The sequence below is a fragment of the Mesoplodon mirus genome (genome assembly GCF_964341445.2).
Source record: "Mesoplodon mirus genome assembly, chromosome: 5".
Classification (NCBI taxonomy): domain Eukaryota; kingdom Metazoa; phylum Chordata; class Mammalia; order Artiodactyla; family Ziphiidae; genus Mesoplodon; species Mesoplodon mirus.
The window spans coordinates 42,094,798-42,111,238 of record NC_138980.1 but is presented as its reverse complement, the minus strand read 5'-3'; the positions used below and the strand labels follow the sequence as shown (position 1 = coordinate 42,111,238).

General features: G+C 50.8%; 1 protein-coding gene across 5 annotated transcripts in view; it reads left to right on the top strand.

Moving 5' to 3' along the window:
* NFIX (nuclear factor I X) overlaps positions 1–16,441 on the top strand; it is a 98,050-nt gene that overhangs the window by 26,720 nt on the left and 54,889 nt on the right. For 4 of the 5 annotated variants that reach the window (XM_082621839.1, XM_082621837.1, XM_082621841.1 and 1 more), the window contains exon 2: positions 1,089–1,620. In XM_082621839.1, the coding sequence (XP_082477965.1) occupies positions 1,089–1,620 (532 nt within the window). Of the gene's footprint in view, positions 1–62; positions 87–1,088; positions 1,621–16,441 lie in introns of those variants that run through there. The other variant, XM_082621838.1, reaches the window with a different exon arrangement.

Genomic DNA, 16,441 nt, shown 5'->3' with positions numbered 1-16,441 from the left:
CCCCCACCCGCCCCCAACTCACAACTCTGTTGAGTCCAGAAGCTCAGAATCGGGCGTTGGGCTTTGCCGGGTGCTTCAGATCAATGGTAATTATTTAATTTTTTCCAGTTTTATTTTTGTAAACAGAAATCAATTATTATTTAAACTTCAAACAAGCAAACAAGCAAAAAAAAAAAAAAAAGAAGAAAGAAAAAAAACCAAAAACCGAGAGCCCAGCCCTCTGTCACCTGACTGAGTGGGAAGGAGGGTGAAGGGGTCAGTGGGGATGGGGCGCTGGATGCCCCATGTAGCTTTTAACCCTAATGTGGTTGATTGATACTACCACCTTATTTGTGTTAACAAGAAGCGTTTTCTTCCTTATTACTGAGATTAACATTAGTATTGGTGTCGATAACAAAGCTGAAATCACATATTTAGGGTTTAGATCTGATTTTTAAAATGCTGGGGTGGATGTTCCAATCGGAGCAGGAGAAAAGAGAATGAAAACAGCCTGGGGAGGGGGAAGCCAAATCCGTTTCCTCGCTCGCTGGCTCGTGGATGTCATGTTCTCTCTTCTTGGGGGTGGCCAAAAACCTACCGGTGTCCGGGCGTGAGGTGGCCCCCGCAATCCCCGCGTGTGCGTCCACGGGCATTTGTGCAGACTGGACACTGTGCTGGGGCGAGCTGAGACGAGTTCGAGGCTGCAATAGAACATGGAGATGTCATGGGCGCGACAGAGCCTGGCGGGGATACCAGCAGCGTGTGTGTGTGGACGGCAACGTTGTCTGTGCGCGCGTGTGTGTGAGTGAGTGAGAGAGAGAGAGAGAGAGAGAGAGAATAGGTGTGTGCTCAGGCTCTGGGTGTCTCTGTCTGGCTGCTGAGGCTGAGATGGGAGCAAGCGGCTGGCTAGGCTGGTGGCAGCTCCAGACCACACTTTCCTAGAACAATCGCAAGAGAAAATTGTTGTGCGGGGGGCGGAGGAGGAGAAGGCGATTTTTCTTGTGCCCCCCTTCTAACGCTTCTTTTCTCCTTTTCTCTTTCCCCCTCACCCCGTGTTCCCCTCCTCCTGTCTCCCCTCGCCCCGCATGCTCCCGGCTTGCCGCCTGCAGGATGAGTTCCACCCGTTCATCGAGGCGCTGCTGCCTCACGTCCGCGCCTTCTCCTACACCTGGTTCAACCTGCAGGCGCGGAAGCGCAAGTACTTCAAGAAGCACGAGAAGCGGATGTCGAAGGACGAGGAGCGGGCGGTGAAGGACGAGCTGCTGGGCGAGAAGCCCGAGATCAAGCAGAAGTGGGCATCCCGGCTGCTGGCCAAGCTGCGCAAAGACATCCGGCCCGAGTTCCGAGAGGACTTTGTGCTGACCATCACGGGCAAGAAGCCCCCCTGCTGTGTGCTCTCCAACCCCGACCAGAAGGGCAAGATCCGGCGGATTGACTGCCTTCGCCAGGCCGACAAGGTGTGGCGGCTGGACCTGGTCATGGTGATTTTGTTTAAGGGGATCCCCCTGGAAAGTACTGACGGGGAGCGGCTCTACAAGTCGCCCCAGTGCTCGAACCCCGGCCTGTGCGTACAGCCACATCACATTGGAGTCACAATCAAAGAACTGGATCTTTATCTGGCTTACTTTGTCCACACTCCGGGTAGGTTGCTCTCAATCCCCCTTTTGCCCACCCCATTTTATTTTACTTGCTGGCATTTGTTCTGTTTATTGTACCTCTTCTTTCCAAACGATACATGCATAGACGCGATGGGCCTAACGTGCATCCCTCCTGCTGAGGCCTGAAGCACGTTTGATGTTCCCTTTTCCCTTCTGTTTCCCTCCACTCTCTCCATTCTTCCTCCTTTGCTCATTTGGCGTGTTACTGATTTTCATGCATCTTCGTCTTTGGAGGACTCGTCTTACCCAAAAGACGCCGCAGGTCCTAGGACTGGGGCCAGGATGCCCCAGAATTATCCATGATGGTGAGAGTTTGTGATGAATACCACTACCACACACAAAAAAATCACTTCTTGCTCTGATTTAAAATGAGTCAGAAGAAGTATTGGGGGGCAGGTACTGGCTTTCCTGCAGCGTCCCCTCAAGTCCTGGGGAAATGCCAGATTTGGCACAAGCAGGGTGGGCAGCAGTTCGGTGGAGAGAGGGGCGTGTAAAACCCCCGGATATGAGACAGAATGAATAGAAAAGAGGAAAGAAGGCAGAGGCGGGCAGCTTCTGAGGCCCAGATGCCCAGGCGGGAGCTGTTTTGGCTGGGATTTGGCTGACGGAGAGGAGAAAAGTCATTCAATTTCACAGAGAGTGAAAATGAGCACGAGATTCCTTGTGCTCTTGCCCTTCACTGTCCCTTCCCCTTCGCTTTTCAGCTGAAGTGGCGAGACCCCCGATGGACGCCGGCAGCCCCCATACCTCTGCTGGGGGGCAGAGAGGCTCTCCCCAGCATAGGCATGCCAGGGAGTGGGCATTGCTGTGGAAGGTCTTAAAGCAACAAACAAACAATCAAAACTCTGTAAAATCTCCTTTTCCTTTTGTGTTCCAAGTAGTTCCAGCTCTCCTCTTTGCTTTTCCAATTTCACCCTGCATTTTGGGTTGTGTGGTTCAGTTCTCCTCCTCCGTTCCTTTTTTTTTTTCCCCTACCCTTTCCCTTTTTATAATTTCTTTCCGCTTTTGTTTTCTTACAAATTGAAACAGAGATGGCTGGTTAATTTTTAGCCTCCACTCAGCTACGCCCAATTTACTGCCGCCTTTGAAACCTAAACGGGCGGCACTCTGTGATTAAGCAAGGCAGAAGTGTGTTTACATTATGCCCAACCAACTTGTAATGAGAGGGCTACCAAACCTTTCTCTCTCTCTGTGTTTTTTTTTTTTACTTTCCACCATTCCAGTATTCCCCCCCCTTTTTTCCCCCTTCTTTCTCTCTTCATGCGAATGTAAGAGAATGTGGCTTAACTTCAACTCTAGTGAATGTTCTTTCCCGCAAATATGTGTGTGTGTGTGTGTGTGTGTGTGTATCTTCCTTCCTGTTCATTCACAAAAAAGAAAAGCAACTCACTTTTCTGCTGTGGTTACCCCCTTGCCTGTTTGGGATGTTGGGAGGAGAGGTATGACTTAATCCAGAAAGGAAATTTTGGGGCACTTTCAGCATTGCATCAGCAGTGGAACCTCGACTGGGATTAGCACTGAGAGTTTATGTGTTGGAGAACTCTGGGGAGGAAAAGGTGGTATTTGAGGCCTCTCTTCTTGCTCATTCTCTCATTCTGAGAGGTGGCTTTGGTAGTTGGTTGGAGGCAGTGGATACCCCCCCCACTCCTGTTGTCCCCCCCTCCATGGATCTTTCTAGGCCTGTGCCTGGCCCTGTGTGACTATCATGGCCCACTCACGAAGGATGACCAACTGCCGGTCCTCTTCCTCGTTCATCCTTTTTCTTTCTGGAAAAGAGACAAAAGAAAAAATTAAAAGTTATTCCCTGATTCTCTGTCTACTCAGCAAATCAAAGTGGGGAGGGTGTGTGCCTGGTGGTATTGGAAGTGGCTTGGGGCAGACTTGGAGCCTTGAGCTTGTGTCTGTCAGATAGCTCCTCTGAGAGGGGATTCCGCACCTTCTGATTTTGGAACTAGGGCCTCTAAGATGAAATTAATACTCATCTTCCTTTTGAGCCGGCTTCCTCCTACCTTGCTCTGTAGCTGGATCCCTGTAGCTGAGCTGTTTCCCTGGCTTCTCTTATTTTAGGCCAAATTTTTGGCTGCTGCCAGCATGGGGCTGAGGTCGGATGAAGTATGTGTGATGGAGACCATTTCCTGACCAGCCACCTGGGTCCTGGACTGACCAGGTGTCAGGAGAAGGGAGGCGCCCCCGCTTGCCCCCTAGCCATAATGAGATGATTTGCCCAGGAATATGAGTAAATTCATGCCCCATTGCATGCAGCCGTGGCCATCTCTGTCCCAGCTGAGTTCCTTGACAAAAGCTGAGTGGAGAACCGAGGATGTTTTCTTATAATTTGTTTATAATTCAAGTCCCTGGACTCCAGATAGTTTCAGTGAAGGTAGGATTTTTGTTGCTGAAATTGCTTTAATTCAAGAGTGCCTTACTGAAGGAGTGGGGGTGATTTGGTGAGGCACGGGCTACCAGTGGGTCTTGGGTAAGTGGCCTCGAGACGGCATGGAGTGGGCATTGCTTTCTCTCTAAGCCACTCCAGTTTTCTAGAAAATGTCTTCTGGCTGAGCCCCCAAACAGTGTCAGTCCAATAGCACGACATTCCTTCTCCATGTCCACGCAAAGACATACTCAGTAGGGTGCCACTTGTTCCTTCCTTCCAGTATAAACTGGGGTTGGGGGCTGGGCTGGCAAGGGCTCAGACAAGAGGTAGGTTGGATTCTAAAAGAAATGCTTTCCTTCCTTTCAAACTGGGCTGAAGTACCTGATCTGGGCTGAGCTGGTGGTGCCAGGTTTGATGACAAGTAAACTTGACATGATGGTAAGCATGGGGGCATGGCTTCCCCTCCAGGCACCATCGTCATCTGTCATCCATGGCCCTTGTGGGCGCTTTTTTGGTCCCACATGAAGCTTTAGGAGGTGGCATGGTTGAGAGGGACTAAAGGACGTGTGTGTGTGTAACGTCAGGAGCTCCACTCCCAGAATACGCGGTCCTAAAAGGCCACCCAGAGTGTTTAGCACCCTTCATGAGGGTGGCCTTCCTGCTGGGAAGGAATGTCGCTGTGTGTCTGTTCCATTTAGGAGGGGATGTTGAGGCAGAGCAGGGTCAGAGAGCACTGCCACGGGGAGGAGGTAGTACATTCGTGCCGGTGTCCTTCCATCCAAAGGGGGTGTCCCAGGGCAGTGGCTGGAGACAGAGGGGAGCCTGGGGCCAGGGGGAAGGATGCTTGTGTGAGGAAGGATGGCTGAACTGGTCTGGAAGCACAACTAGACTATCTCCAAAGCTTCTGCAGGGGTCTGAAGGTAAACTGGCATCTTCAGGCCTTCCTTAACCTAGGCCTTGGTCCTAGGGAAGAAAAAAAATCTGAAAGTAATAAAATGCTTTACTGAATGGAAATGTCAGCTTCTCCCCATCAGATCCCTCCAACAGGCCCACCGTGGAGGTCCATGAAGTCCAGGTATTCTTTTCTTTATCTCCACTTTCTCATTACAGAGAAATTTACACATAGAAGGAACCCCCATCACCAGTGCCGACTTATGGCCAGTCTCAATTCATCCACAGCCCCTGCTGCCCACCTTTACACTGGGTTGTTGAGGAGAAAATCCAGGCATCATAGCTTTTCATTTGTAAATATTTCTGTACATGTCTCTAAAGATAAGGACTGTTGAAAAACGTAACCACAATATCACTATCACGCCTAAAACAATTTCTTTCGTATGGTCGGATAGCTGGTCAGTGTTCACATTTCCCTAATTATCTCCTAATTTTGTTTGTCTAGATCAGGATCCCACTGAGGTCCATGCATTGCAGTGGGTTGCTCCATCTTTCAAGTCTTATAATCTCTAGGTGGTCCTCCTCCTCCTCTTTCACCTTGGTTTCTTTCCTGGCAGTTTCTGGGTTGTTGTTGTGGAAGGAACCAGATGGTTTATCCGGTAGGGTTTCCCTGTTTGGACTCTGCAGGCTGTGTTCCCCTGCGTTCTTCAGTGTGCCTCTCTGAAAGGAGATTCTGCTTCCCTCCTCACCTCCAGGTCCGGCGATAGCTGGGCCTTACTTGTCGTAGGAAATGGATTAGCACCTGAGGATTTGTCTAAGTGAACTTTTTCAAGTGCAAGGTTGCCCTTCTCAGTATAAGAGCTTCATGGTTTTCGCTGTCTGCTTCAGGACTTGGGGCTTTGCGGTGAGCACTGTTTTTCTGGTCCAAGGGAGGGCTCCACGTCTGCGTCCTTCCTCAGCAGTGGAAGGCATTGCTTCGCCATGTCAGTCCTGCCAAGATGTGGCTGATGCCAGTGATGTCCCCCAAGCCTTTGCTGGATGCCTGGCCCATCTGGTGGCTCTGGATGAGTGCACGGGGGTGGCCACAGGCATACCAGCCACCGTCTCCGGAGGCCTAACTCCTGAGGCCCCTGTACCACTTCACCCATGCCTCTTTTTTCTAGGCCCAGAAATGCCACTGGTCTGCGTTTTTGAGGCAGCGCCATCTGGTGCCAGGGCTGTTGAAGACTGCAGGGCCTAGTTACCAGGTTCCTAAAATTAGCAAGATATACCAATGTAGGGTTAGATGCCTTTTAGAGCAACCCAGAAGAGATGTCACTGTTGTTCGAGGGTCAGCTTTGGTCATTGTAAGAGTCTTCTGTTCAACTAATTCAGAAGTTGGTTAAAGGGATTAAACCAGCTAATATGTAAAGATACTGGCACATAGCAGAAAAGCAGTGGACGGCAGCTCCTGCAATTCCAGTTGTTATGATTCCGTGAGCCCAAGGATGTCTCCCTGTCACCTTTACCTGTTGGTACTATTTCTGCCTTAAGGGATGAACTAAGTGAGAGTTAATTTTTCTGTAACATAGCAGCGTTTCAAGTGCTGAAGACAGGGCTCATGGTTCCTTTCCACCCCTCTTCCCAGGAAGCTGTCCGTTCTCCAGGCCAAACGCTGCCGGGCTCTCACGCCTCCCACATTTGATACGGCTCCTTGCGCACTTGCCATTTTGGTCATCACCCTCTGGAGGCCCTCTTAAACTGGAGCGTTCTGTATTGAACAAGGAAAGTCCAAGTTTGATCAGATCCCATGGTAGCTACACGATTTGCTGGGCCTTCCAGCTACATAATTTTCAGGGCCCAGTGCAAAACGAAAATGAGGGGTTCCTAGTTCAAAATGATTAGGAATTACAGCGAGACAGCAGTTACATCATTAAACCAAGCATAGGGTCTGTGTGACTGCCCAGGTCACATACCCGAGAGGTCTGTCCAGGCTATATTTGCTCTGTTAATGTGACATGGGGTGCCTGGTTCTGGGTGGTGTAAAAGGGTGATGCGGCTCAGGCTGGCTTTGGAGGGGGCATGACCCAAAAAAGGAGGTCAGAAATACTCAGACCCACTCCTTGGGCTGGTCTCGTTCTGGGACTCCCTTGACCATCTGCTCTCATCCCCTTTGTCTGTAGCTTGTCTGTCCAGGCAGTCAGGGGTCCCCACTGGCTGTGATGTGCAGGGCATCTTGGTGGAGTGCTCACTCTCATGGTTGAGTTGGAAGCTGCAGCTCAAGGCAAAAAAGAACTACCTTTGTCTGAGCTTGAGCTGGCAGAGTTAGGCCCATGAATAAGCTGGAGGGGACCTAGGAGCCCAAGCATGGTGACCAGCTGTGCTCCACTGCCCACCCAGAGGAAAAAGGGCCACTCTGTAGCAGGAGAGCTGGGGTCCAGATGTACAGAAGGACTTCCTGAGGATTCAGTTTACTTTTTGGCACTGCCAGAGGATGGTTGAATTTCCTTTATTCATGAAATACGTACGCATTTTGTGAACCTACTGTGAGCAAGGCCCTTCTAAGAATCAGAGACTCCTACATGTGGCCTGCAGGGTTTGGGTGAAGGCCTCTTGATAAATTCTAGAAGACACCATCCTATAGATGTGAATGAACAGTGATCCATGCAGGAGGCGAGGGAAGACCCAGCAGAGTTCATCAGGCGCAGCTCCAGGTGGGCTGTGAAGAAGGAGGCAGGGCCCATCTTAGCCACCTTCTAAAGTTGCAGGGACCCAGGGTGCTGAGGAAGGGTAGGCCAGAGGGGTAGAAGGCTGTGCCATGGTCTCTCTCTGTCCTTGCGTCCTGCAACAGCTGGGCAGAGAGGGTACAGCTAAACATCTCCCCTTCTGCCCTGGGAAGAAGGTGTCTCCCTCCCCACCCCTTTTTCTCTTTGCCCCGTCGGTCCCACCCCCACCCCACCCCCCTGTCTCAGGAGCTGCCACGCTTCAGTTATTTTATCCTTCAGTGTCCGATTCAGAAGTCCTTTCAAAGGCCCCAGCAGTGTCAGCGCAGTGCTCGCACAAAAGGCCTCTTTGATTTCTTGTTTGTTTTCATTTGCCAGCAGAGGGGGAGGGGGCAGGAGAGAAAGAGCTTCTGGGTTTTAAAATTTTTATTTGGGTTGCTTCATTCTCAGAGGAGTTGGCTCCCTGGAACTCTTTTCTGAGATAGGGGCTCAGAGGCGGGAGGTAGCCTTCTGGGGAGAAGGCTGGGATGGGGTGTGGGCACTGCCTCCTGAAGCAAGAGGAGGAGGTTTGGGGGATTAGGCTACAGTCATTGATTCACCTTCAAATGTTCTGTGCTAGGCCTGAGGGTAAGAAGGGTCAGGTTGGAGCCCTGCTGCCTGTGTAGAGAAAGGTCTGAAGTGCCTGACACCAAAGGACATTCTCCTGTTAGCCGCATCCCTAGCAACGGCCTCGTCACAGCTGTAGGATTTGAGTAGTCCTGAACCTTGACTTTGCCGTTTTCCCTTTATCATCCCAGATTCTGCTGTTTCCCTCTTGGCTGGAGGGGAAGGGGGTGGGGGTCCTTTTAACATGCACACTCCTTGGAAATTCTTAGCACCTTGAAATACAAGCTGTGGCTCCCCACTCTCCATCAGGGAGGTGGAAGGGTGAGAGGTTTACCCCGCAGCCGGTTGTCCTGCCTGCGTGGTACACAGGCCCGGGGGGAGGAGACCCTGTCCTCCCAGGGCTTTGCGCTCTCACCCCGTGCCTCTTGTCTCCCCGTGATGGCTGGCTTGTGAGAGGCTGCAGCATGGGTACCGCTGCCAGAGGACCCAGCCCATGGCTCACGGAGGACTTTGAGGGCAGGCCGGTCCTGCCTGAGGAGCAGGGAGCTGAGGCTGAAAGGAGATGGAGGACCACCGGTGCCTGTGGTTTGGGACTAGAGACACAGCGACCAACGCCTGTGTGGGTGCAAACTTTAAGCACATGTGGGCACGCCCTGATATACCAGTAAGAAGGGGTGCAGCCTGTTGGTTGTTGCGCCTGTGTGGAGGCCTGACTGCAGGGGCTGGGGAAGAGAGCGCCGGAAAGCGAGGCTTGGGCAGGTGGTCACGGGCGTCAGCAACAGGGAAGTGTGCCCACTGGGTGAGGGGGGCTCCGCAGGGCCTGGTTGGCAGACGGAAGGAGGAGGCTGGGGGGCTGAGAGATAGATAAATATAGCTGATGGCATTTCTCATGATAGGTTTTTCTTGGCACTGAGGGCACCGTGGCAAACAGTACGACAAACGCCTGGCCCTGCAGGCCGCCGTCGCCATTTTAAGCATGTTTGAGCAGAAGAGTTGTTGGCATTAGAAAAGGGTCCCAGCAGGTGGAGGGGCTGCGGCAGGGGGGTTTGGCTGGACTGGGCCTTACTGCCCTGGGTACCTGGGTTCCTTACTTTGTATGGATATCTAATATCTGATTTTCTGGCCCTTAGGGGATTTAAAAAAATATTTTGGGGTTGCCCTTTGTGGGCCTGTCTCCCAAGTGACTTGTCCCCCCACCAGCCACCGTGGCCTGTTGGTGGTGGGGGTGTTCTGGCTCTTCTCCTCACTTTTGATGTCTTAATGATGACACGGCATGCCACTGCCCCAGGGACAGGGACATTATTTTTTATTTTTTTCATTTTTATTGGATTATAGTTGATTTACAATTTTGTGTTAGTTTCAGGTGTACAGCAAAGTGAATCAGCTATACATGTACATATATCCACTCTTTTTTAGATTTTTTTCCCATATAGTTCATTACAGAGTATTGAGTAGAGTTCCCTGTGCCTCATTTGTTATAAATTTGGGGGACATCCAATAACTTAAGAGACACTCCTTTGTCCGGGTTCCAAACAATTTTTTGTTCCCGGTCAGTGGAGGAGAGGGCACACCCGTGGTCTCTATCCCTTGCTTTAATTCCATTTTTCCATTGAAGGCCCAATATGGCCGAGGCACCGTGTTAAGTCCTGTTCATGTGTTAACCACCCAAATTCTCACATTGATTCTAGTTTTAAACCCACATTCCCGGCTGTGAGCCTGTGCACTAGGGTGACACACACAGGGGGGTTTGTGTGTAGTGAGGAATTGGTGAGCCAGACTCGAGGACCTGGGAGGCTTCCTGGAAGATGACCTGCTTGAATTGCACCTTGAAAGACAGTGAGGAATTAGTTTGTTTTTGTCAGCTGGCTGAGCCTTTTCAGCTTGCCTTGAGCTGATTTCCTTCTCACAATGGTTGAGTGATATAGGCAGGGCAGGTATTATTATCCCCACAGAGAAGGGGACCCGGTACAGAGATGTCAGGGCGCCTGGGTCACACAATCAGTTTCCTGCAGAAGGACCCCAGGTTTCAGGTCACTGAGCACCTTGGCTTCCCTCCGTAGGCCTTGCCATTCCTTGAACTTCATGGGGATTGCTGGCCTTGGTGGAGTCTCAGAGGAGAAAGCCGACCAGGTCCCCGTGGTCTCCCTTGCTCTCTAGGAGCTGAGACAGAGTGGCTGGAGCCTAGCCTGTGACTCAGCTCAAGGGCTCCCCCAGCTGCTGAGCATGTGGGGTGGAAACAGCAGGCGGGAACCTGGCCTGTCCTTGACACTGGTCTCCCTTCCCGCTGGCCAGCCCCCTGCCTCTGACCTGAGAGGCAGCATGCTAGCGTAGACTGGGGAAGCTCAGCTGGATGCCCCCACCCTGCTGCGGCCAGCTCAGCTTCTTGGCACCCCATCCTGGAGCGTGGGGAGGGCAGGTAGAGTGTGCAGGAAGTCCAGGTGTGCGGTCAGGCGGGCTCGGCTGGATCTTGGGATCCCTGATCCTTGCTCTGTCACGCCTTTTTCCTGGGAGTCTGCTTGGAATTGCAGTTTGAAATAAAAGTGAATGTAATTATCCTAATTAACCAGATGATCGCTGGAAGTTTTGCAGTAATCTGCTCTTCATTGCCTTTTATGCTCCCGAATTCTCTTAGACTCTCATTCTTACCCCTTTCTTAAAGTTTGAAAACTTTGGGGCTGTGTATATAAAAACTCTTCCAATATGCTGAGGGGGGCTGGGTTGTGAGAGAGGCTAGCTTACTGCTGGAGATTTTCCTGTTTCCGTGGCTAGGAAGATAGGGACTTGACCTCTTAACCATTGAAATCAGGTCCCATAGAGCAAGGTTTCCCAACCATGGCACTGTTGACTTTTGAGCCAGATCCTTCTGAGTCATGGAGACCGTCCTGTGCATTATAGGGTGGTTAGCAACATCTCTGGCCTTGACCCACTAGTTGCAGTCCACCCCCCCACCACCATGTGTGACAAACAAAATATTTCCATACATTTCCAAGTGTCCCTGAGGACAGAATTGCCCCAGCTGAGACCCTCTGGCCTGTAAGAAACAGAGCAATTCAGACAGAATGTACCCCAGATTCACCTCTTGCCTCTCATCCAGTTTAGGAACTTATTTATGTTTTCTCACATGGCAACAGAACCTCAGAGCCCTGGCTGTTCCCCTGCATGTCCTGTTCCATTTTCCCCTTTCTGGGCAGAAGGACCTTGGGCTGAAACCATCTGGGGGCTCCTTTCCCCTTGGGAATCATGAGTCCCCCTCTGAGTCTCGCACTGAACATCCCTCTTGATGTCTTGCATTATGGTCTCTCTGTGTGCCAGGGCTGCTGTTCTGGGGACTGGAACAGGGGATTTACTACTCAGCTGACCCAGGCCTATGTAGTGAGCAATTGACCGCATCAGGCCCATCCCAGACCCCAAAGAACAGCAGACATTTGTTTCAGCAGCATGGGAAGCAGAGATCAGAAGTGTCTCCTGAGCCTCAGCACTACTCTTTTTAAAGGATGTTATTTGATTTTCCTTATTACGGTAGTAAAATGCACTCTTTATTAAAAATTCAAACAATAGAGAAATGTAAGAGACAGGATCCCCAAATCACCCTCCTGCACTAGAGAGAAACTTACTTCCCAGATCCATATAGGTTCTTCTAGTTTTTTCATCAATTAACTTTTCATCAAACAACTTTTAAATACAGAGATATCTATTTTAAGAGCAGATGATATGTTTGGGCTAATTGAACTGGCTCCGTTAAGTGCCATTGTGGTCTTAAATTTTCCTATCCCCTGCCCATTCCACCTGTGTCCCCCATCACCCCAGGTGCAGAGCCCATGTCCCCGTACTCTTTTCCCTTGAGGTGACAGTTTCTCTTTGTCCTTCCTGGGAGCAGGGTGACCAGCAGAGCATGTGCTGCTGTCTGAGCAGCCAGGATCCTGCTCTAGGGCATTCCTGCTGGCAGCGTAACCCCGATGGCAGAAGTCAGGGCTCCACCAAATCTCCGGATTCCTTCTTCTTGTCTTGTCCCTGCCCCTGGCCTAAAGAGAACACTTCTGTCTGCCATATCTTTAAGCCTGACACAAAGGGCCCTACCAAAGGCGCAGCCACCACGGGGTGATGAGGGAAGGAGGAGCCACTAAAAAGTGGCCTGCTTGACTGTGCTGGCTTGGCCCCAGTCCTTGCCTCTTTCCAGCTCTTTCCTGGAGGGCCACGGTGCTCCTCTGTGTGCGGCCAACCCTCTGCCAACTGGCCTGGCGTCCTGGAGGCTTTTCTAGACCCTGCAGGCTCCTTCCAGGGGTGACTGCTGCTGCTCTTTTCCTTTCTTGAAATGGAGAGTGTCCCTTAACCTTCCAGGATTTATCCCTTCATAATTCTTTGTGTCGGGCTTAAAGGGAAGCAGACAGAGGTGTTCTCTTCAGGCCAGGGTCAGGGACAAGACAGGAAGAAGGAATCTGGAGAGAGCTTTGCAGCTGGGTCTGATGGTCTAGGGGAGGCTGCATGTGACAGTGGGAGTAGGGTGACACCTGGTGACTCTTCTCAACTGGGTGGAGTGTGTAGAGACATCAGGAGACCCCTGGAGGCAGGCCTACGAGTGCAGCCCTTGGGGAGTGTGTCCTTATTATGCCTGCAGATTATATCCCCATTAGTGCATAATTATTATGTAATGGGCGTTATTGCATAATGGCAGTTATATAACACGTGGCCCAGAATACGGAGGGGGGGGCATGTAATAAGTATAAGTATATATCCTTTGGCTATAAATAGTTACCAGCCCTGCACTGAATCTGTGGTCACACCAGAGCCACCTTATAAATACCCAGCGCTGGGCTATAAATTTCTGAGCCGTGATGTAGGCAGGCGCGCGATACCTAGTTAGGGAGTGGTAGGAGGGACCCGCAGCCCCACCCAGCCACATGACGTCATTGTTTCTGTAGTAACGAGATGGCTCCCTGGGGGACCAAATGAAAGGAGGCCTTTAAAGGGAGGAGGCAAATGGATAGAAAGCTTTGGGGAGGGGGTTTGCCAAACCTGGGGCTGACCGGGTGGGGTCCCCTGTGCAGAGGACTCCCAGGTGTTCAACCAGTACCAGGGCAGAAAATGCCATTTCCTTTCATGTCCTCTTTAGAGGGTCTCAGGTCCTGTCCCTGTGTCCGCAGGTCATATGAGACTCAGCCGAGTGTCAGGGATAAAAGGGGAGTCAAATGGTGTCTCCCCATCCTTCCATCTCCCAGGTGATCTCTCCTTGGCTCTGGGGCCACTTGCTGAAGGGGAGTTGAATGTGTGCACACCGGAGCTCTGCACCCCAGTAACGTCCTCCCCAGGGTGGGGCCATTTCTCCTAGCAGACGTTTTAGGTCAATTTTGGCCTTAGTAATATAAGAAATATGTGAGCAATTCGGCTCATGGCTCAGAGAGCCTCGTGGAAGTCATGGCTGTGGGAGATGGTGCCCAGGAAGAAAGAGGAGACAAGGATAATATTTTGGTCCCAGAAGAAGCTATAAGGTAGGATGTAATCTATTTAGGTGTGTGAGCGGTGGTTTCATATAGGGCGGTGAGGAGCTACTGTTCACACGCCTGAGGGCAGAGGAGGAAATGTTTTTTTGTTTTTTGACCACGTGGCATGTGGGCTCTTAGGTCCCCAACCAGGGATCGAACCTGCACCCCCTGCTTTGGAAGCACGGAGTCTTAACCACTGGACTGCCAGGGAAGTCCCGAGGAAATGTGTGGGGTTTTTTGTTTTTTTAAAAAAATAAATTTATTTATTTACTTTTTGGCTGCGTTGGGTCTTCGTTGCTGCGCATGGGCTTTCTCTAGTTGTGGTGCGTGGGGCTACTCTTCATTGTGGTGCACGGGCTTCTCGTTGTGGTGGCTTCTCTTGTTGCAGAGCACGGGCTCTAGGTGCTTGGGCTTCAGTAGTTGTGGCATGCGGGCTCAGTAGTTGTGGCTCCCAGGCTCTAGAGCGCAGGCTCAGTAGTTGTGGCACACGGGCTTAGTTGCTCCATGGCATGTGGGATCTTCCCAGACCAGGGCTCGAACCCGTGTCCCCTGCATTGGCAGGCGGATTCTTAACCTCTGCACCACCAGGGAAGTCCCAGAAATGTGTTTTGATGGTAGGTAGAGGGATTAAAGTTATTTGGGAGGGAGGGAGGGATGGTGGGTGACCTACTTGTCCCAGTTTGCCCAAGAGTCTCCTAGTTTCAGCACTGAAAGTCCCTCTTCCCAAGAAAGCCCTTTGTCCCCTGAAAACCAAGATGATTGGTCATCCTAGAACAGCAGTTTTCAACCAGGGGCAATTTTGCCCCTTAGGGAACATTTGGCAATGTCCATAGACGCTTTTGGTTGTCACAACCAGGGGAGGGTGCTGTTGGCATCTAGTGAGTCAAGGCCAGTGCACAGGACATTCTCTCAGGAAGGAATCACCTGGCCCCTAATGTCACTATAGATCTTCCTCAACCTACAGTGGGGTTACATCCCGATAAACCCATCATAAATTGAAAATACTGTAAGTCAAAAATGCATTTAATATACTAACCTACATCATAGCTCAGCCTAGCCTACCTTAAACGTCCTCAGAGCACTTCCAGTAGCCTACAGTTGGGCAAAACCATCTAACACAAAGCCTATTTTATAATAAAGTGCTGAATAGCGCACGTACTTTATGGAATACTGTACTGAAAGTGAAAAACACAGTGATTGTATGGGTGCAGAATGGTTATAAGTGCATCAGCTGTTTACCCTCCTGATTGCCTGGCTGACTGGGAGCTATGGATCACTGCTGCTGCCCAGAATCACAAGGGAGTATCAGAGTATCGTACTGCATATCGCTAGCCCAGGAAAAGATTATAATTTAAAATTTGAAGTATGGTTTCTAGTGAATGCGTGTTGCTTTGCACCACGTAAAGTCAAACATTGTGAGTCAAACCATCAAAAGTCGTGGATTGTCTGTAGTGGTGAGACCGAGAAGCCCTGCCTTGGAGGTGGGTGAGCAGAACCTGTGTGTCTCTCCTTACAAGGGCCATCCTTTGCCTCTGCTAGTGGAGGCCCCCAACCCCTGGCCGGGCCTCCCCTCTGAGTTTCTTATAGCTCTATTTTCCATGTTTTGATTGGTTGTGAGTAGGGTTCTGGGGCTGGGAGGCCTTTTTTAGGGAATCATGGGGCTTCTGAGAGGGTCTTTTGCCCTCTCAAGACTCAGAGTCCCTTTGCAGTTAAGATAGTGCTGAGGGTAAGCCCCACCTGGCAGTGTGGCACTGAGTGGATCTTTTGCCTGTTACTAAAAAACTAATAGTAATGAAAGAATCATTGAAGAGCGATCCCTTATTGCCTACCAAAGAGTTTCCGAGAGGCAAGACACGCTTGCTCCCCCCGTCTTTCAGGCCAGCTCTTCCCACATAGACCTGAGCAGACCACGGCAGCCTCTGGGCCATGGCGTCCCCTGAGTGTACCAGTCCCAGGATGAGAATTTGTTTCCACAAAAGCCCATTTCCCAGACTCAGCAACCAGGGCCAGTCTCTGCCACTCGAAGAGACTTCACAAATGGGACAGATGAGGGAGCTGAATTCTATTCTGGCATGTGGAGTTTACAGAAGTCTGGATGCTATCTACCTGATATCATTTATAGCAGATTACATTTTGCACAGCATACGTGAAATACAATCACAAGAGTATAGCAAACTCTTTCTTTCTCACCTTTGTTTAGTGCCTGTTTCATTTACTACCTGGCTGCAGTTTACTTGGTCCCCTCTGGCCCTGACACCATGCATAGTGTGGCCAACTGGGTCATCATTACTGCTGGCCTGGGACAGGGCCCACAGATGATGGCCAGGATGGTGGTGCAGTGGTCTGGTCTGCACCAGGGAGTTAGCCAGAGCAGGAGGATCAGCTGCCTCTTGTGTGTGTCAAGCCCAACTTTTGAGTTTGGACTTGGGATTGAGACAGCTAATGAGCACGGATGGGAAAGCAGGGCCCATGGGTTTGCAGGCAAGTCCTGCCTGCTGTGCCAAGGGGAACTCTGTGGGGAACTGTGCTGGCTTCGAACACAAAGGCCATTGCACCATGGAATAGTAATCCTCAGGGTATTGCCAACCCGAGAGATATGGCCAAATGAGAGGCCCCTGCCCCAAGGATAGGCCAGATTTCTCTCACTTATTCATGGTATTGTGGTTTATAAAGTGGGCCCAGAATACAGGTCTCTGGGCATAGTTTCAAATACATGCATTAAAAAAAAAATTAAACAACACACACACACAC